We start from the raw sequence: 20,587 nt of genomic DNA, 5'->3' as shown, positions 1-20,587 counted from the left end.
CTCCGGGCTACACTCCCAGACCTATTTTATATTTTTATTTGGAAACAGGGTCTCTTAAGCCAGCACCTCTGTATTCGAACATGAGCGATCCTCCTGTCTCCGTCTCCCAAGCATGGGGATTACAAGCGTGTGCCACCACGCTCGGCAAAAACTTAAATCTTTTAAGTTACATCTTATGCAAATGTCCATTCAGCATTGGGACTGTAACAACCACGGCATCAAGGACCAAAAGCAAGTCTAGCTTATTCCATTCGCTATAGTGAAGGGAAAAAATGATGCTGTGGCAGGATGGCTGAGTTATATAGAAGATACCAGGGATGGTGGTGCATGCCTAGAATCCCAGTACTTGGGAAGGCACAGACAGGAGGATCGTGAGTTCAAGGCCAGCCTCAGCAGCTTAGCGAGACCCTGTTTCAATATAAAAAGTAAAAAGGGCTAGGGGCATAGCTCAGAGGTAGAACTCCCCTAATTCAATCCTCAATCAGAAGGAAAGAAAGAAAGAAAGAAAGAAAGAAAGAAAGAAAGAAAGAAAGAAAGAAAGAAAAGAGTGGCCAGGTCCCAGGTCTGAAAGTAGGTGACTGAGCCTCCCATCCCTGGTTTCCAACATCTCTGCTGTAAAAATCTCCCTGAGGAGCTTGAAAAAATGCACCTGCCAGGCACAGCCGCAGAGGGGATGCTTTCAGCTGCTGGGTGGCGCTGTGTATCACTAGGTCTTAAAAGCGCCCAGAAGCTTTAAGTTGCAGTTAAGATTAGGAACCCAGATCATCGTAACAAAGGAGGAGGCTGAGACCACCCAGAAGTGCCGGGGCTCAGTCCTGGGGGCCACGTGGGGCGACCCAAGGCCCTTCTCCCAGAGTCCTGCCCTCTACCGGGCAGTCTCATCCCACCGCACGGCACATAAGGACAGATTTCCAAAGCGGAAACCTAGTGCGCTTTCTGTTACCAACTCAGCAAGTCTGCAGAGTCAAAGTCGTAGAAGAGGCAGTCGTCCGGATATCTGGATATTTCCTGACAAAGACCGCAGCCTCTAAGGTAGTCATGAATTCTCAGTGGTAGCTGCTCCTTGGCTCCTGAAGTCTCCCGAGAGCCCGGGTGGAAGTGTTTTTGTACTGTGCTTTACCCTTAGAAACAGTCAGCTCCCTGCAGGCACCTTGACCTCAGATGCTGAGGTTGGACTGACAGAAACCCAGGACACAGCGGGGCGTGGGAGGCACCGGCACCGAGGAGAGACTGACCTCCTGGTCTGCTCTGCAGGGAGGAGACATGGCTCCCTGATATTCTCAGGACTTTCCCCTCTCCAGTACATGTCTTCTCAGCTCTTTTTCTAAATGGCCTGCCTTCTCAGAGGGGTGGGGTGTCACATTCTCCTGAGACCACCACACCGTCAGGGTAGGCTGTGCTGGGTCCATCTCTGTGGCTCTGTCTGTCCTGCCTGCTGCCGTGTCCAGCTGCTGAGACAGATGTGCAAAACTTCTCTCGTGAGAGATGGAAGCACAGTGCATTCATTGCAGTAACAGGATAATCTCTGTCCCTTGGAGAACTCTGTTGTAACGGGACATAAAATCGCAGAGAGTTCAAGGTGAGGCTGTCCTTGCATCTGCTGGTTAATCAGAGGGAACCCTGGTCACCCCCACAGGTGCCCAGATAGCATCCCTGTGAGCCAGGTCACGTGTGGCTCCGTGACATCCCAGGAGCCTTGTCATGGGAATCTCTATGATGCGAACTTGCCAGAATGCAAGGAAAGTTCAATCCCGACACGTCACCTCGCTCTCAGGCACATGGACTCCACAAACAGCATTTCGAGGCGCCAGGCTGAAATAATACATCATCTATTTAGTAAAATAAGTGAAAATGAAGCATTTTCCCTGCATTCCACTGATGTTTTTTGTTTGTTTGTTTCGTTTGGTTAAATTTTGTTTTGTTTTTATTACTAGAGATTGGGCCCAGGTACATTCTATCTCTGAACTACACTCCCAAACCCTATTTTAGTTTTTATTTTAAAACAAGGTCTCACTAGGTTACTGTGCACTGCTGGCCTCGAGGGGACAATCCTCCTGTCCCAGCCTCCCAAGTACTGGGATTACAGGCTTGTGCCACCGGGCCCAGTTCCCAGTATTTTGTAAAATTTTGTATTGGTCCATTATAATTGTACATAACAGAGTCAGAACTATACATTGAGAGACGCACACGGCGTTATTCGGTCTGTCTCCTTCCCCAAACCTCCTTTTTCCTTTCCATCTTCCCTCCCCTAATCCCCTCTCGTTACTCTGCTGATCTTTCTCACGTGTTGTGATTTTTTCCATCTCTAGTTCTTTGAAAGGCCTTTGCTGTGTTTAACATGGTTGAATCTGTGTTCTTGTCTGCCCCTCTCTTCAGGAAAGGACAAGGACGTCCAGATTGGGCAATATTTGGGAGACTTACTGAACACAATGAGACCATCTTGTTCAAAGAGAAATTTCTGGATTGGACTGAATTGAAGAGACCTACTGAGAAAACCGCCGGGGAACCTGCCCAGCAGAAGGTAAGCCGGTGACCCAGCCTCAACCTCGGGGCTCAACCTGGTCCACAAAAGTGATTGTGACATTGACAGCCTTTGCAGGGTACACTCGGAGAAGGGCAAGATGGCTTCTGAGTGGTGATGGGTGTTCGGGCCTCACAGAATCCTGCTCCTAAATGCAGTCAGACGCCCAAAGTCAGTGTGGCAGCTGCACTTTTACACTGCCCCGTTAAGGCTGGGTGTGGCTCGGCAGCAGAGCTCTTGCCTGGCAGCTGTGAGGCCCATCTCTGGCACCGCAAAAAGAAAACCTGCTCAAACACCGTCAAGGTGGCAAGCAACCGCTCTAGGGTCGGAGTAACTGGACATTTTTCTGCCCCCTTGTAGGAGGACCCCAGAGCAGACATCAAGCCTTACGACGTCACGAGGATGGTGCCGGTGCCCCAGATGACCGCCGGCACCGTCCTGGATGGGGTGAACGTTGGCCGTGGCTATGGCCTGGTAGAAGGGGATGACAGGAGGCAGTTTGAGATTGCCAGCGTCTCTGTGGACGTGTGGCACATCCTGGAATTCGACTACAGCAGGCTCCCCAATCAGAGCATCGGGCAGTTCCACGAGGGGGACGCCTATGTGGTCAAGTGGAAGTACTTGGTGAGCGCCACAGGTTAGTGTGCACTTCCGCTCCCCTCCAGCAGGGGGAGCCAGGGTGCACTTCCACACCTCTCCAGCAGGGGGAGCCAGGGTGCACTTCCACTCCCCTCCAGCAGGGGGAGCCAGGGTGCACTTCCACTCCCCTCCAGCAGGGGGAGCCAGGGTGCACTTCCGCTCCCCTCCAGCAAGGGGAGGCGGGGAGCAGGGGCCTCCTGAGCGCTCAGTAAGCCCAGTGGACGAAAACTAGCAAGGCAGAATTCCTGACAACCGGCATCACAGATGTCCCCATTATCTTCCAGAAAGCAAACTTAATGCGCGCCACACTCTGGCTTCTCCGCTGCCCGCCCTCCTCCCACTCCATCCCCAGAGGTTTTCTAGGAAAGTGGTGATTTGTTTCTAAGTGATATTTACCACATGGCTGTACGCTGTTTAAATCAGGCATTAAATAGATCATATCTGGATGGTTTAAACTAGAACCAAATGGTGTGACGTTATAGCAAATACACACACACAAAAGATTTATACTTTTTAAAGTGTGAGGAGGGGGCGCTAGGGCTGTAGTTAAGTTAAAGTATTTGAGTAGCATGTGTGAGGCCCTAGAGTCTATCCCCAGCACTGCAAGATAGATAGATGGTAGGTAGATAGATAGATGATAGATAGATGGATGATAGATAGATGGAGTAGGTGTGGTGGTACACTCTGCAATCCTAGTATTTGGGAGGCTGAAACAGGAGCACCACAGGTTAGAGGCCAGCCTCAACACGATCCTCAGCAACTTGGTGAAACCTTGCTTCAAAATAAGAAGTAGAAAGGGCTGGAGGGGAGCCGGGGCATGGTGGGCACGCTCGTCATCCCCGCGCTTGGGAGGCAGAGACAGGAGGATCGCGCAGGTTTGGAGCCAGCCTTGCTAGCTTAAGACACCCTGTTTCCAAATTAAAATATAAAATAGGTATGGGAGTGTAGCCCGGAGGTAGAAGGGCTTCCAGGAACCCCAGTACCACCAGAAAGAAAGAAAGAAAGAAAGAAAGAAAGAAAGAAAGAAAGAAAGAAAGCAAGCAAGCAAGCTGGGGGTAAAGCTCAGAGGTAGAATGCTCCTGGGTTCAATTCCCAGCATCAAGAAAGAAGAAGAAGGAGAAGGAGAAAGAGAAAGAGAAGGATGAAGGAGGAGAAGGATGGAGAAGGAGAGGAAGAGAAGGAAAGGGAGGAGGAGGAGAAGGGGGAGGAAGAGGAGGAAGAGGAGGAGATGATGATTTCCTGTGCGTCTGGGAGCAGTATCAGTGCCCTGTGGTCTGAGATGTAAATACATCGTTACAACCCTTTACGGTGCCCGTTAGAGAAGCGCTCTATAGTGAAACACAATTAGACTCTCTACACAAGGGGCCATGGCGGAGAGGCCCCGTGAACTTGGAATCTGATTCCTTTTCCTTGCCAAGAAGTAGCCATCGTCCTCAGTTCTCCAACCCCTACCCAGTCAGGAGATCGCTGGTGTCCCACCGCCATAACTTCAAGACTCCCCTCCTCAGCGACTGGTCCCCTCACAGCCCCCGCGTCCAGATGAGGCCCCACAGGGACCAGGAAGCGCAGGCGGCTGTGCGCAGGTCGGCACCTGTGGACCCAGAACCCCGGGATTTCTTTCCTGGTTTAGCGCAGACTGATGGATGGCATTTACTGAGACCTACTCAGGGTGGGCACTTTTGCGAGGGGGTGTATCTGGCTCACCGCGGCAGCCACAGCATCCTCCAGTCCCTGGTCCCCAGTATAATTTAGAAGAGTTTTATCCCCCAGGTAGAGCGGAGGCCTGGAACACCAGCTAGTGTGGCTCTTAGACCCGTTACCTCTGGGCGCTCCTGAGAGCAGGTGGTGACATCTGCCCCCTGTGCCGTCCACGTCACCAAGTCCCATGCAGTGCCAGACAGGAGGACAGTCCCGGAGCACTGCACCCCGTCACGTCCGGTGACCGCCAAAGCCCCGGTCTGCTAGGCGACCCTCGGGTCAGCGCACGGCTCTCACTCCTGACTAATCTGACAAGCCCAAAGCCATCGTTGTCTTCTCTGTCCTGGTATTAGCAGTCTGGTGTCTCCTCTGTGCCCAAAGCTGGTCCAGCTGTGGTTCTAGGCGTCAATCACCTCCAGCTAATTCTTTGCCCAGAGATGGCGTCGTGTGGAAAACTCATGTGGGTCTGTGGAGCTCCGCAGTCTCCGTCCTTCCTGCCACACACAAAGGGGTCACGCCTCCCTCTAGGATTGCCACGGGTTTCTCTTTGGGTCTCAGGAGGGCCCTGGGGACTTTGTTTGCAGCGTGTGAAGGTCGGGTCCGTTGGCTGGAGAGAGATGGCACCCCTCTCCTGCGGTAGACTGAGGCCTCCCGACTGACTTCTCTGCACCCCAGGACCTGCCCTCCCGGCCTCCTCTGGCCTGCCAGCTCCTAACCTGCCTCCGCCCTTCCTCTTGCAGTGGGGAGCCGGCACAAGGGCGAGCCCTCGGCCAGGGCGACCGGCAGAGAGAAGTGTGTCTATTTCTTCTGGCAAGGCCGGCACTCGACGGTGAGCGAGAAGGGGACGTCGGCGCTGATGACCGTGGAGCTGGACGAGGAGAGGGGGGCCCAGGTAAGACCACGCCTGGCCCGGTCCCCGAGGACCCTCCCAGGAAGCAAAATCCCCCAAGTGCGTCAGGCCCTGGTCTCTCCCTGCTGGTTTCAGGCCGTGCTTGCATTTCACCCTCTCGCCCAGGTAATCAGAGCTGAAACAGAACACCTATCTGCAAGCGATAAGCCACAAAGCAAATGGCCAGTCGGTTTCTGAAAGGTTTCCACCTAACTAACTGAATTGCAAATAAAACGGTTGCGTTATCCACTTCTAAACTCCGTGGCGACTCTCAGAACAGGCCCAGAGCTGGGAAGGATGCGGTAGGGGAGGCGCCCTGGCCCGCTCTCTTGGGAGGAGTGACTGGGAACGCCCGTCCCAGAGAGCAGCACCATCGTCTTAAAATCCCAGCAGGCCTTTCGAGTCCACATGTCTATCCAAAGGAGACTTTAGAAGTGGCTGGGAAGTGTGGGGAGTCCCCGGGGGTGGAGTCGGGCCCAGTGAGTTTTAGGACAGGTCGGATCATGTCACGCCCTGGCTGTCTCTCCCACAGAAGACGATCTAAGTGAGCTGACACTGGCTTCCAGAACTTTCGTGAACAGCCCTACACACCCCTTCTACCTGCTGCTCCTCCGGCCCCACCCAGGCCGCTCCAGCCTGATGGGAACCCCAGAAACACCGCGAGCCCTTTGCACACATCCCCCTGTGGAAGGCTTCCTGCCTGCCAGTGCGCATAGCTCTCTACCTCTCACAAGACGGGCTTCTGTCCGGGGCTCCCCCACTTTTTCCGGGTCCCCCCACCCCTCACTCTCTGTCCTTTAAACTACTGTATGTGTATGCACAGGACGGCCACCATCTAAAACTATGCAGGCATGCTGCTTTTCTACCTCTTTATTATATTATCTAGCTTTCCCCACAAGCAAGAAAGAGACCATGTCTGTCCTGGTCTCGCAACCCCAGCGCCTGCGTAGCCCGACCAGGCCAGACCCAAGGTCTGAGGAACTTTCTCTTAATGTTCACGTGCCCCACGCCGCCCGTCTCCTCCTCGGTACCGGTAATTACGAGCTGACTCTGGGGTTTTGGAAACATGACTCCCTGTGTGAGTTTTGTTTTTGTTTTTGTTCTCTGTCTTGGATGAGTGGTTAACAAAAACATACAGAAAGAGAGCAGAGAAAGCTCTAGAAACAGGCCCGCACTCGCTCAGCCTTCTGCGGTCCCCAGAAATAGTCATCGTCGCTAGAAAACACAGTGCATATTTTCTACCGTGGGTCACATCTCAGAAAAGTTATTAGCAGTGGTTACATTCTAATGTGCTCCCAATTGTGGGTAATTTCAATTATCTTTTTTAATAAACGCCAAGATGTTTTCACCATGCCTTCAAAAGCATCCTTAGAGTTTTACATCTTAATCTCTCCAATTGGAGCCTTTGTTTTTTCATCAGTTCAACTATTGGAAAGCCATTTTAGACAGAAAACACCACCACCAGGTGTATTCATTTCGAGTCATCCCCCATGCCATCTTGGCATGGGGCGGTATTTCTATTTTCTGTATTTCTATCTTTCTGATAGACTTCTTTAAATCTTCAAAAAAAGAAAAACAACCACCACTGTAATCCCAGTACTGGAGACGCTGAGACAGGATGAGGCAGACTTAAGGCCAGCCTCGTCAGTCTAGCGAGCTCCTCAGCCAGGCCTTATTAAAAAGCAAAACACAAAAATGGCTGAGGTGCAGCTCGGAGGTAGGATGCCCTGGGTTCAATCCAGTACAAATAAAAAAAAACCTACTGTCACTAAATGGTCCTTGGTCACACCAAGCAGAGCCTGAGAGGCAACTCCGCTCACGGTGAGGAATGCCTCTCTCTTCAGGGTCCCCACGGCCAGGTCAACCACGCGTCTCCTCTTTAGGGAAACATCTTAGCAGTGAGCGCGTCAGCTGGCTCGGCCTCAACAGCACTGTGCACAGCTGCTGCCTGATAAGAGCGGATGCAGGCTGTGCGCCAAGTAGGCCACTAGGAGATACTGCTGGGATGGTCTGTCAGCTTTCCCTACTATAACAAATACCTGGGATAACTTAAAAAGAGAAAAGGTTCTGGGGATGGAGCTCAGAGGCAGAATGTAGCTGGGTTCAATCCCCAGTACCATAAAAGGGGAAGAGAGAGAGGCTTGACTTGGGCTCATGATGTCAGGGTTCCAGCTCATATCACGGGGGCCTCTGGGCTTCTGGGCGGCACAACATGGGGGAAGACGTGGCAAAGGAACCTCTGACCAGCTGAAGAGAGGAAGAGGAAGGGGCTGGAGGCCCCAGGCCCCTCAAGGCCCACCCCCAATACCTAAAGACCTCCTGCCAGGCCCCGCCTCTTACAGGCTCCACTACCTCCCTGGATACCAAGCCTTTCACACGTGGGCCTTTGGAAACTAGTTAAGGTCCAAACTAAAGCTGATGGTTGCAAAGGATCCCTTTTCCCCCAGAATCACTAAACCAGTGATTAGTCACTCTCATTTCCAAGAGGCGTGCTTTGTTAAAAATGTGTTTAGATCTGCCAGGCATGATGGTACTCACCTGTTATCCAAGTCCTTGGGAGGCTGAGACAGGAGGATCTCGGATCTAAGGCCAGCCTCAGCAACTTAGCAGACCCTCAGCAATTTGGCGAGACTCTGTTTCAGATTTAAAAAATAAAAAGGGCTAGGGGTGTTCAGAGGTAGAATGCTCCTGGGTTCCATCCCCAATAGCAAAAAAAAAAAAAAAAAAAAAAAGTGTTACATTTGTCTTGTTATACCCATACCATAAATACTGTTAAAATATCAAAGTCTGTGCTTCAAAAGAATATTCAATGACAGAAAAAATAGTGATAAAATGAAGTATAAACCAACAGGAAACAACAGTCCTCTTTTAGTTCAAGAAGAAATATATACCTGAAGGACACTTTGGAAGGAGGACGGCACACAGGGACTTAATAGCGCTAACTTCACGCGGTGGCGTTATCACGCTCTTGTGCGTGCGGCTTGATATTTTCCACATTTTCTCCACTAGGCATGAATTGTTTTTACAACCCTGACACCTGTTTCACTGTGTTTAAATCTGAAGGTCCAGGTTCTGCAGGGGAAGGAGCCGCCCTGCTTCCTGCAGTGTTTCCAGGGGGGGATGGTGGTCCACTCTGGGCGAAGGGAAGAGGAAGAAGAGAATTCGCAAAGTGAGTCCCCCCGTGCCCCCGCCTCCTCCCTCAGCCAGTGTGTGAGGAAGGGCCTAGTAGGCCTGTCTTCACACAGCTGCGGCTTTCCCGTTGCTTGCCTGCTAAGCCAGCGATAGGGGTCGCTCATAGCGCCTGCCCCTCCAAAGCCCCTCCAGACTATGCGGGAGGCCGAGAATGATTTCACCTTAACCCGAATTCTCACGGTGGCCCTGTCTACTACTCTTGAGAAGAATACAAAAATCAGTGGCTCTTCTATTGTACATTACAATCTTTTTCTTTGCCAACATTCTCCAAAAACAGAAATCCTAGCTCTTCGGGGCCTTACGACTTATAAATTTGGGGAAAATGGCTGTTCTGCATGGTGAACTTTGGGCAACCTGCCGACTCCGAAAGGATTTGCGCTCTGGAGCACCTGGCGCTGCCCGCCTGGGCCTCACCGGTGTCGCTAGGCCCCTGCACCTGCACCGGGCGGCCAGTTGGCCCAGGGTTTGCCTTGCGGGCTGTGGCTCAGGCCTAACTCTGTGCTGCCGGCGCCCCCTACAGGCGAGTGGCGGCTCTACTGTGTGCGAGGGGAAGTGCCCGTGGAAGGGAACTTGCTGGAGGTGGCCTGTCACTGCAGCAGCCTGCGGTCCAGGACGTCCATGGTGGTTCTCAACGTAAACAAGGCCCTCATCTACCTGTGGCACGGCTGCAAAGCCCAGGCTCACACGAAGGAGGTTGGAAGGACCGCAGCAAATAAGATCAAAGAACAGTGAGTGCTCCGGGTCTGTGCCCGCTCTCCACCGGGGGACGCCAGCAGGCCGAGGCAGGAAGGCGCCCATCGCCCCACAGAGGACGCCCGAGGCTCACAGTGACCTCAGCAGGGATGGTTGTCACTGTGACCCACTACTTGGTGGGTCGTACTTGCCTCAGTTAAAGGTAGCGGTGGGCCAGGTGCCCTGGAATCTCTCTGGAGTCTCAGAACATGGGAGGCTGAGGCAGGAGGATAGCTGGAGTCCAGGAGTTCGAGACCAGCCTGGACAACTTAGCAAGATCCTGTCTCAAAATAATAAAAGGCAAGACCGGGTGTGGTGGCGCACGCTTGTAATCCCTGCGCTTGGGAGGCAGAGAGAGGAGGATCGCACAGGTTCGAAGCCAGCCGCGCTGGCTTAAGAGACCCTGTTTCCAAATTTAAAAAAAAATAAAATAGGTCTGGGAGTGTAACCCAGAGGTAGAAGGGCTCCATCCCCAGTACTACCAAAAAAGTAAAGAAATAAAAAAGTAAATAAATAAAATAAAAGGCAGTCGAGAGCTACAAGGAAAAAACCCAACCAGCCTGTTGATTTCTTTCTGACACACACAACTCACCTTCTGAATGATATGCCTAGAATCCTTTAATATATATTTTTTTGTTTTGTGGTACTGGGAATAGAACCCAGAGACACTCTACCACTGAACTACACCTCCAGCCCTTTTTATGTTTCATTCTGAAACAGGATCTTGCTATGTTGCTGAGCATTTCACTAAATTTCTGAGGCTGGCCTCAAACCTGCAGTTCTCCTGTTTCAGCCTCCTAAGTCCTGGGATTACAGGCTTGAGCCACAACACCCAGCTTTCTTCAGTTTATTTTTTTTAAGTCTAAGGGTGTAACTTGGAAGTAGAATGCTCCTGAGTTCAATCCCCAATACCCCCACATATATATGTTGTGTTATATATAAAAATGTGTCTTATTTTCATTACATGCTTCATGTGGGTCTACACTCCTCCCTAGAACAAGCCAACCCCTCTTCTACCAACATGACTATAATACAGAGACTTTTCACTCATTATTAAGAATTGCGTGTAGTTAGAAAGTAAGAGAAGAAAGGCGGCTCGCGTGCAGGTCTGGCAGAGGGTCCCTGGCACGCCGGCACCTCCGGGCCTTAGGCTGTCGGGTCTGTCCTGGCAGGTGCCCCTTGGAAGCCGGACTGCACAGCAGCAGCAACGTGACCATCCAGGAGTGCGAGGAAGGCGCCGAGCCGCCGGGCTTCTGGGACGCTCTAGGAAGGAGAGACAGGAAAGCCTATGACTGCATGCTCCAAGGTAAGGCCACAGCCCCGGCTCCCGTCAGTTTTAAAGTTCACTCACTCGCTTACTCAATAAAGATTTATTGTGCATGCTCTGTGGACGCTCACAGCAAACAGACCTAGGTGCTCCCCACTGCGGAGGCCAAGTAAGTACTGCACGTGGCTGACGGTGCACGCATGCCGGGCAGGGGCTCTACCACCGAGCGACACCCCAGCCCATTACACAGTATTTGTGATGCGTATCCGTGACGGGGGACTCTGCTGCAGCACCGTGTCGGTGCTCCAGAGGTTTTGCATCTGGAGCAGGTCTGATGAGGGCTGGTCAGCCCGTACAGGGAGGCACCTCAGGGTCGGGAAGACATCTCAGTGCTGCGTGGTCCAGTGTGCTGCCAATTTGGGCACTCCTGCCAGCGCTCGGGGACTCGGTGTGTTTCTCTCCTAACAGCATCCTGAGAAAGTAGCAGCCCTGTGGGTATGGGATGGGACTCTGGGAAAAAACCAGACCCCTCTTGTCTCATCTCCAGAGCCCTTCAAAGACAGTGGCCCTGTTTGGAAAGATGGTGGCCACTGTCTGTGCAGTAGCCACCCCCATTCACCCAAGAGAAGCTGAGCGTATAGGTGTATACGCTCCTGTCTTTTCTTAAAATACAGATTATTAAAGAAGGGAACGCTCATTAAGCCGCTCCAGTGACACAGGCACGTTGAAGCACCCTATTTATATTAGCCCAATTCTCACACCACCCAACACTCCACCAGCTTTCCACCAAGGAGACTGAGGTGTGGGGAAGTTAATCGGCTGGCCACGATTGGCCAGCAGTGGCGAGTCCTCACACCACCCCAGTGTACTCCGCGCCTCTTGGTGTTCACAGACTCTTACATTGATGTGTGTTAATTGTACAGAACAGTGGGATTCGCGGCGGCGCGGTCATACGTGCGCAGCGTAATTTGATCCTTTGCCCTCCCCTTCTCCCTCAATGGCAGAAATTGTTTAGCAAATAAATCACTTTATTTTTATTTTTATTTTTATTTTTTTTGGTGGTACTGGGGGTGGAACCCAGGGGCTTTCTACCTCTGGGCTACACTCCCAGACCTATTTTATATTTTATTCGGAAACAGCGCCTCATTAAGTTGCTGAGAGCCTCACTAAGTAGCTGAGGCTGGCTTCGAACCTGTGCGATCCTCCTGTCTCAGCCTCCCAAGTGTTGGGATTACAAGCGTGCGCCACCACGCCTGGCCAAATAAATCACTTTAATCATGTCTATCAGAGGAAATCAGAATGCACACTCTTGCATGCTATCAACAATGCCTATTTTCAAAAATAAAAATTTGGACTCTCTGTTGTATAATATGCTTTCTTTCTTTATTATGACTCAATTCCCAGGTTGTTACTATCTAGACTTTTAGTGGTTGGGGGTATTCCATGGACATAGGCCACTCTCTACCTAAAGGTCTTCTATAATTAGGGAGCTCAGTTGTTTCCAGGCACTATCTATTATCTAATCCAGCTTGAATAGCTGTAAAAATAATCATGCATTTACATTCTTAATTAAGGTAAATTCCTAGGTATGAAATTTCTGCACCAAAATTACAAGTTTTTCAATCTTTACCAACAGTGTCCCCTGAACCCTGTGCCTGCTTTCATTAAGAGGAAGGGACAAAAATGTATGTTTCCAACAGAGTCAAAAACTAAGCTTATCTGTTTCTTCTTGCCAAATAAATTGGGGGAAATAACCAAGTACTGCTTTAAATTAAATTTTAATTTTTATAAAATACTATATATATATATAATGTCCATGTGTTATATGTAATGTGTATATAACATGTATAATGCATATAGCATGCATAATTATATATGATGTATATATTATGCATATAACTATTGTGTGTCATTATAAATGCATGTATATGTATATAATATATACTATATATGTAATGTATTATTTACATATATATAAGATCCATTAATGCATATGTATAATTTACATATAACATATATGCGTTATATGTATATATTATAATAAATTTACATATATTCGCATATAATATATATTATATATAATTATATATACATTTATTATACATATATAATTATATCTTTCATATATCCATTATATATATGCACATACACATTGTTAGCTGGTTTTCTTTCTACTTTGGTGAATGTTTCATTTGTTCTTTTTGCACATTTTATTGAGCTATTTATCTTTTATTTATGTACCTTCATATATTACGGATATTAACAAGTTACTGTATTATAAACATTTCCCATTTTACTTTTTCATTATCAGAATTTTTGCGTGCTGGGCGTGGTAATCCCTGCGCTCGGGAGGCGGAGACAGGAGGATCACGCAGGTTCGAAGCCAGCCACGCTGGCTTAAGAGACCCTGTTTTCAAGTAAAAAAATATAAAAATAGGTCTGGGAGTGTAGCCCCGAGGTAGAAGGGCTCCCAGGAACCCCAGTGCCACACAAAAAACTTTTTTTGGCTATCACTTTTCATCTTTATATAGTAATGTGTAAGTCCCTTCCCCTCGATTGCTTCTTTTGCAGTTGCAATTGGAAAGGCCTTCCCTGAGCCCCGGAGGAGCTCAGTGATCGAGCGGAGGGCTTGCCTAGCATATGATCCTGGCTTCCATCCACAGCAATGCAAAGAAAGACCAAACGCAGGCGGGCACCATCTCTCCATCTGAGACAAAGCTCGCCAGTGTCTCCTCCAGTTCTCGGGATCGGTCCGTGTTTGCCTTCGTTCCTCGCTGTCTGGGATTCGCTCTGACGTGTTGTTACTCTGTTGTCTTTCCTTTCAAAGATCCTGGGAGTTTCAACTTCGCACCCCGCCTGTTCATCCTCAGCAGCTCCTCAGGAGATTTCTCAGCCACAGAGTTTGTGTACCCGGCCCGGGCCCCGGCGGTGGTCAGCGCGATGCCCTTCCTGCAGGAAGACCTGTACAGCGCACCACAGCCAGGTGAGGCCTGCAGGGGTGCAGTCAGCAACCCTTTCCAGCCTTCAACGTCACTATTTGTTAAGTAGTTTCTATTTGTCAAGTACACCGCCAAGATACTTGCTGTGTTACCTCACTCGATTCTCACACTACCCCAAAGGGAGAGAATGAAATCAGAAGCATTATTCTATAAGAAACCGAGGCTCAGTCACCTCGTTCAGCAAAAGCACTGCCTGGTGTGCTGATTGCAGATGTCTGGTTGTCCCTGCCGTTCTCCCAGCCTGCCTCTCAGACCAGTCACTTCACGGTCCCCAGTCGACTGCCCTTGTGCCAACCATTGCATCAAAAAGAAAAGGAAGGGAGCAAGGCGGTGTCAGCAATGCCCCCCTTATCTGACAGAGCAGAACCTTTTCCAGAAGCCCCCAGCCGGCTTCCACTTACATCCCATTAGCCAGAAGTTGTGATTGGCCACCTAGCTGCAAGGGATCCTGGAAAAGAAACCAGCTAAGAAGAAGGGGTGGGGCATCTGCAAAACTAGCCAAAGGACAGTGTCTGCCCTGCAGGGCTTTCCTCGGCCTTCCCATCCCAAGGCCAGGCCTGCTTGGGACAGGCCATTCTAGTTGCGACAGTCGCTGGAGATGGGGCTTTATAGACCCCTCCACCCAGCTGCCAGCCAAGTCTGAGGCCCGCTGCCTCCGAGCTCATGGCTGGTCCCTTCTGTGACAGGGGCCAGGCACCCCCTCCACACAGGTAGCCCAGGTCCCCCCAGAGAGCTTGCCAGTCACGTGTCATGCTGCGGGAGACAGCAGGTGTCTGAAAGGGGCTGCTGCTCCCGGCCCTCTCCACCCTGGGCTCAGGACAGGTCATCCACCTCCGCTGGGCTGTTAAAGTGCAAATCCTGCGACAACACATGCCAGGGAAGGTTTCAGGTGAGCTATCTGGCAAGATGGAGAGCGCCTTTGCCACACATGCGGAGTAGCTGACAGAGAACAGGAGGAGGAAGAGGCTGAATGGTTCTGATTTTTTTTTTTTGCAGTACACCCAGAGCTCTATTTTTTATTCTTTATTTTGAAACAGGGTCTCACTGAGTTGCAAAGGGCCCCACTAAGTAGCTGAGGCTGGCGAGCCATGATCTCCTGCCTCAGCCTCCGGAATGATGGGATTCCAAGCATGTGCCACCACGCCCAGCTTTGGTTCTGATTTTTAAAGCCCCTTTCTCACTAAGAAAACCACAGGCATAAGCCGTTGCTCAGCAGTCAGGGCTGTGAACCAAGCCTCAGAGCAAGGGGGATGCGCTCCCGGCTTTTAGTGTGCCCCTCCCTCAATCCACGGGCCAGGGGAGGGGTGCAGGATGTGGAAGGAAGGAGGATTCGGAGGAGAATAGAAGAGGCCACTACGTTGCTGACTCCACCATCTGCCTGGGGCGCCGTGGCGTGCTCTGTCCCTGGACCCTGGGGCCGCTCTGTCCCTGGACGTCAGGGCGATGCCCCCTCTTCGGGGGGCCTGGAGGGAAGGCATCCCTGATGTCTGGGGCAGAGCAGCGCCATGCAGGAGCCCCTGACTGCACTCCGCCCTCACGCCCACAGCGCTCTTCCTGGTGGACAATCACCACGAGGTGTACCTCTGGCAAGGCTGGTGGCCCATCGGGAACAAGATCACCGGGTCCGCGCGCATCCGCTGGGCCTCCGACAGGAAGAGTGCCATGGAGACCGTGCTGCAGTACTGCAGAGGTGAGGGCCGCCGCGCGGGGCGCTGGGGAGCCGCGGGCCGCCCCACCAGGTGAGCTGTGGGAAGGCTAGTGTCACCTCCAGTCAGGCCTCAGCGGCTAGCATGAATGAAAACCCATTTTCTCTTGCACGCCATGGCACCATTTAATTTATTACCATTTTGTCATTCATTATTTTTGGTAATACATTGGAAAACAAGAGTAAGTTCATGGGTCTTTTTGTTTGGGGCTTTGTTTTGTTGTTTGGTTGGTACTGGAGACAGGGCCCGGGGACATTCTACCTCTGAACTACACCCTAGCCTTATTTTATTTTTCTTTTGAAATAGAGTCTTTCAAAATAAAAGATCCTTACTGCTGCAGGTCTTATTAAGTTACTGAGGCTAGTTTCAAACCTACAATTCTCCTGTCTCGGCCTCCCAAGTACTGGGATTACAGGTACGCGGTTGTTTCTCAGGAAAAGATCTTTCATGAGTAGTTTTTTTGTTTTTGTTTTTGTTTTTTAACTTTGCACCGTATGTTGAACTGCAAAGGACATAGAAAAGATGCCTGGCGTGGCAATACATCCAGGTACTTGGGAGACTTAGACACGAAGATTGCAGATTCGAGGCCAGCCTCAGGTGCTTAGTGAGGCCCTCTACAACTTAGTGAGACCCTGTTTCAAAATAAAGGATAAAAAAATAGGGATGGGGGTGTGGATCAGAGGTAGGATGCCCCTGGGTTCCATCCCCAGTACCACAAGAAGGAGGAGGAGAAGGAGAAGAAGAAAGAAAACACTGTGATTGGTTGGCTGTCTCATGCTCTTGAAGTCCATGCAGTGCTAGGAAGTCATGCAAAACCTCTCATGGTGAAGGAAGAGGAAGCGACCGTCCCCAGGAAGCAGCCAGGAGAGATCTCGGTGGGTCCGGGATCCACAGTTTGTTGGGTCTAGGAAGTAGACAGGCTGACTGCATGTCACAGAACAGCATTGGAGACCGTCCAGGTGTTGTTATGAACGCCTCTTAACCCGAACTTTAAGCATGGAGTCTGGAGTTCTGTACAGAGGAGAGTCAGAGGGAACTGAGAGAGACAGGCCCGGGTCTGCTGACGTCTGTGTTCTGTGTCCCCGCAGGAAAGAATGCCAAGAAGCCGCCGCCCAAGTCCTACCTGATCCACGCGGGCCTGGAGCCCCTGACCTTCACCAATATGTTTCCCAGCTGGGAGCACAGAGAAGACATCGCGGAGATCTCTGAGATGGTGAGCGCGCAGGGGACGCGGGGCCTCAGCAGTGCACGTGCAAAGGGGGTATGCTGACGTGTGCAGCCTGGATTTAGCTTAGGAGAGGAGAAGCCGAGTGAGGAATCAATTGAACTATGTTGGTAATCTGCTACACATAGTATTCAGGTTTTACATACTTAGGAGCAAAGGAGAAATTAATTACTTTGAAGAGAAGGTATAAATAAAAGCTTCATTCTGCTAGCTAAAAACCTATGGCTTGCCGGGCGTGGTGGCGCATGCTTGTAATCCCCGCGCTTGGGAGGCAGAGACAGGAGGAACACACAGGTTTGAAGCCAGCCTCCCTGGCTTAAGAGACCCTGTTTCTAAATTTAGAGAAAGTATAAAATAGGTCTGGGAGTGTGTAGCCCAGAGGTAGAAGGGTTTCCAGGAACCCCAGTACCACCATAAAAACCAATGGCTTCTCATCCCTGGACTCACTAGCCTGTCTCTCTGTGTCTTCCTTCTTTCCTTCCTTCCTTCCTTCCTTCCTTCCTTTCCTTTCTTTCCTTCCTTCTTTCTTTCTTTATTTTTTTCTTTTCTTTCTTCTTCAGTACTGGGGATGAAACCCAGGGGCATTCTACCTCTGAGCTGCACCCCCAGCCCAATTTTTTATTCCTTATTTTGGAACAGAGTCTCACTGAGTTGCAAAGGGCCTCAGTAAGTAGCTGAGGCTGCCTGCAAACAATGATCTTCCTGTCTCGGCCTCCCAGATGCTGGGATTACAAGCGTGTGTCACCACGCCCAGCTCAGCCCGTCTTTCTTTAGCCAAATGTATTTGATCTACACAAGATAGGAGCTGGCTGCAACACCATCTCTGACACAGAACAAGATGTTTCTGTTCACAGTAAATGTAGGACCACAGAGCCAACGCACAGCCGAGTGCTCACAATTCCGTTGTGTTAACCTTGTGTAAAAGAGACACAGACACACTGGCGATTAATGCACATGTTCAGATAACAGAGGACGCATGTGCGGTGTCTCTGGTGAGAAGCTGTCGCTCACCATCTCATTGACATCGCCCGTGACGTCACCACGGGGAAGCACACAAGCATCCATGCAACTGGTACCTACCAAAGGGCATTATTACCCAGAATGTTTGTTTGGGAAACAATGTTTAAAAAGCTTAGTAAAGCTATATGGAATCTCTTGATTTATGAGTTAATTTGGCTAGAAATGGCAATTCCAAGGGTTTCTTTGGTTGGGTGGGAGATAGATTTTTTTTTTCCAACTTGGATTTTGTCACATGTAGGAGAAAGCTGCTTTTCTGGGAGAAATGACCCAAGTGTAGTTTATAGGAAGTGGAGTAATTTCAAGCACAGAAGTTTGCCAATAAGTCACGATAGAAAGAGCCGGTGCCCTTCTGCAGGCGCTGCTTAGCCTGAACGGTCTCTGGTTTATTTATGTGTTTATTCAGGGGAGGCTGGAGATTTAACCCGGGTCTCACAGCTGCTAGGCACGCACTCTGCACTCAGCTACATCCCCAGACCCCTGGCCTGTCTTTCTTTAGCCAAGCTAAAGAAAGCTACCATCTACCCAGGGTAGGGGCTGGTTGCAACCTGACTCTGACACAGAATATGACGTTTCTGTTCACAATAAATATGTGATCACAAAACTCAAAAGTTTCTGGGTGTGGTGGTGCACACCTGTAATCCCAGTACTTGGGAGGCTGAGACAGGAGGATCGCAGGTTCGAGGCCAGCTTCAGCAACTTAGCGAGACCTCATCAACTTAGTGAGACTCTGTTTCAAAATAAAAAATAGAAGGGGGTAGGTAGCTCAGAGATAGAATGCCCCTGGGTTCTATCCCCAATACCAAAAAGAAAAAAGAAAAAAAAAATACACACACACACACACACACACACACACACACACACACCCTACAGATGAGGAGCCCAGTGACTGCTTCCTGCAGTCTCAGCTGGGGCACAAAGTCGCCGCCCCCTCTGTGTGCCCTGTGGATCACTGGGGCCGGCTGGAGTCTGGGGTCTGGGGGCTGTGGAGCAGGCGGGGCCCCCAGGGAAGGCCCAGGCTTCCTACTGCAGCAGGGGAAGGGAACGAAGGCTCACTGCGCACGCGCTCGCTCAGCACCCGGCCCCGTTCCAAGCACTTAGCATTTACATCTCCTTTACTCATGGGGCCGTCCACGAGGGGTCACCTTATCTCCAGCCGATGGTCCCAGGGTAGGAGAGGAGGCCTGGAGCCTCTCGCCCCGCTTCCCAGAGTCGGCCAGCGGGGGGCTGGTCAGTGCAGGCTCACCCAGAAACGCAGCTGGTGCCCGCGGGTCTACCCAGGTATTGCTGGACTTGACAGCGGCGCTCAGTCTTCAGAAGGGCAGCGCGGTGGAGGGGGTAATTTACCCAAAAGGACCTGTTCGGATTAGATGCACAAGGGGACTTCAAAGAAAGAAAGGCTTGACTCATCCCGGGGTGTTCTGGGTCCATCATCGGTTCTTCTTCCTTTGTGGGCTGGGGGCGGAACCCAGGGCCTCGAGCTGAGCGCTCTGCTGCCAAGCCGCACCCCATCCTGACCTCTTTTATTTTTTCTACTATGGATCAAAATATGGGGCTTGGGGGATGTGATTGCTGTTGCAGCTGAGTTTAAATGTTTTAAAACAATTTCCATTATCTGGAAACTCCCGGTGTTTAGACTTCAGCTCCAGCAATCGTATTCCACCACGTGGGCACTCCTGAGAGTAACTGAGCGGCCTGTGCGGTGCTAGAGATCAGGCCTACGGCTTCGCGCACATTAGATGAGCCGCCTACCGCCGAGAAGCTACACCCCATCCTCTGAGCTGGCCGTCCGTCCGTCCTTCCTTCCTTCCTTTCTGTATGGTGGTTTTTGTGTGTGTGTGAGTGTGTGTGTGTGTGTGTGTGTGTGTGTGTGTGTGTGTGTGTGTGTTTGAGGCTTCCCAAGTCAGGATTTATTTGAAACGTCACGGTAGGATGAAACATCGTCTAAAGTCAGGGCCTCAGGGCCTTGTGCTGTGATCAGCCTCTTCCCTCCTGGGGAGCCGAGAGCCTGCCCCTCCAGCGGGACAGGCCCGGGGGTCGCAGGCACTTGGGGGCCTGCGCTCACACGGGACACCCTCTCTGTGCCCCCCTCTCCCTTCCAGGACACAGAGGTTTCCAATCAGATCATCCTCGTGGAAGACGTCTTAGCCAAGCTCTGTAAGACCATCTACCCGCTGGCCGACCTCCTGGCCAGGCCGCTCCCGGAAGGGGTCGATCCTCTAAAGCTTGAGATCTATCTCACCGATGAGGACTTTGAGGTAAGGGTCCAGGTGGGACGGTGCTTGAGGGGCGCCTGTCGGGCGGGCGGCCTGTTGCTCAAGCCCCGGGTGCCTCTCCCTCTCCCTCTAGTTCGCACTGGACATGACAAGAGACGAGTACAGCGCCCTGCCCACCTGGAAGCAGGTGAACTTGAAGAAGACAAAGGGCCTGTTCTGAGTGGGAGAGACGCCGGAGACCCGCGGCGCTCGCTCTGATACCACCGGACCAGAAAAAAATGGATATTTGGGGGGGACTGGTATTTTAAAAAAAGAAAGAAAGAAAAAAGTATTTTAAAATCAGAAATTTTCAGAACCTGACCTTACTAACTATATTGCTTGTCCCAGAGTTGTGTATTTTGTAAATGTTTAAGCGAACTCTCTGGAAACTTTCCATCCGCGTTCTGGCAGGTCACGTCAATAAACGTCTGTGCCCGGGCGCTGGGA

At 50.9% G+C, this 20,587-nt stretch overlaps 1 protein-coding gene across 1 annotated transcript in view; it reads left to right on the top strand.

Moving 5' to 3' along the window:
• Nucleotides 1–20,321, top strand: part of SVIL (supervillin) — a gene marked incomplete at both ends in the record, with an annotated part of 99,713 nt that extends 79,392 nt beyond the window's left edge. The window contains 11 exons of the mRNA XM_080717151.1: nucleotides 2,377–2,521; nucleotides 2,882–3,158; nucleotides 5,599–5,750; nucleotides 8,811–8,916; nucleotides 9,460–9,667; nucleotides 10,844–10,977; nucleotides 13,766–13,921; nucleotides 15,484–15,627; nucleotides 16,732–16,856; nucleotides 19,988–20,143; nucleotides 20,235–20,321. Coding sequence (XP_080573277.1) covers nucleotides 2,377–2,521; nucleotides 2,882–3,158; nucleotides 5,599–5,750; nucleotides 8,811–8,916; nucleotides 9,460–9,667; nucleotides 10,844–10,977; nucleotides 13,766–13,921; nucleotides 15,484–15,627; nucleotides 16,732–16,856; nucleotides 19,988–20,143; nucleotides 20,235–20,321 — 1,690 coding nt within the window. The remainder of the gene's footprint in view (nucleotides 1–2,376; nucleotides 2,522–2,881; nucleotides 3,159–5,598; nucleotides 5,751–8,810; nucleotides 8,917–9,459; nucleotides 9,668–10,843; nucleotides 10,978–13,765; nucleotides 13,922–15,483; nucleotides 15,628–16,731; nucleotides 16,857–19,987; nucleotides 20,144–20,234) is intronic.
• Between the last annotated feature and the right edge of the window lie 266 nt (nucleotides 20,322–20,587).

Source organism: Muscardinus avellanarius (genome assembly GCF_963383645.1).
Source record: "Muscardinus avellanarius genome assembly, chromosome: 20".
NCBI lineage: Eukaryota > Metazoa > Chordata > Mammalia > Rodentia > Gliridae > Muscardinus > Muscardinus avellanarius.
The sequence above is the reverse complement of the archived record's forward strand: the minus strand, read 5'-3'. Positions and strand labels throughout refer to the sequence as shown.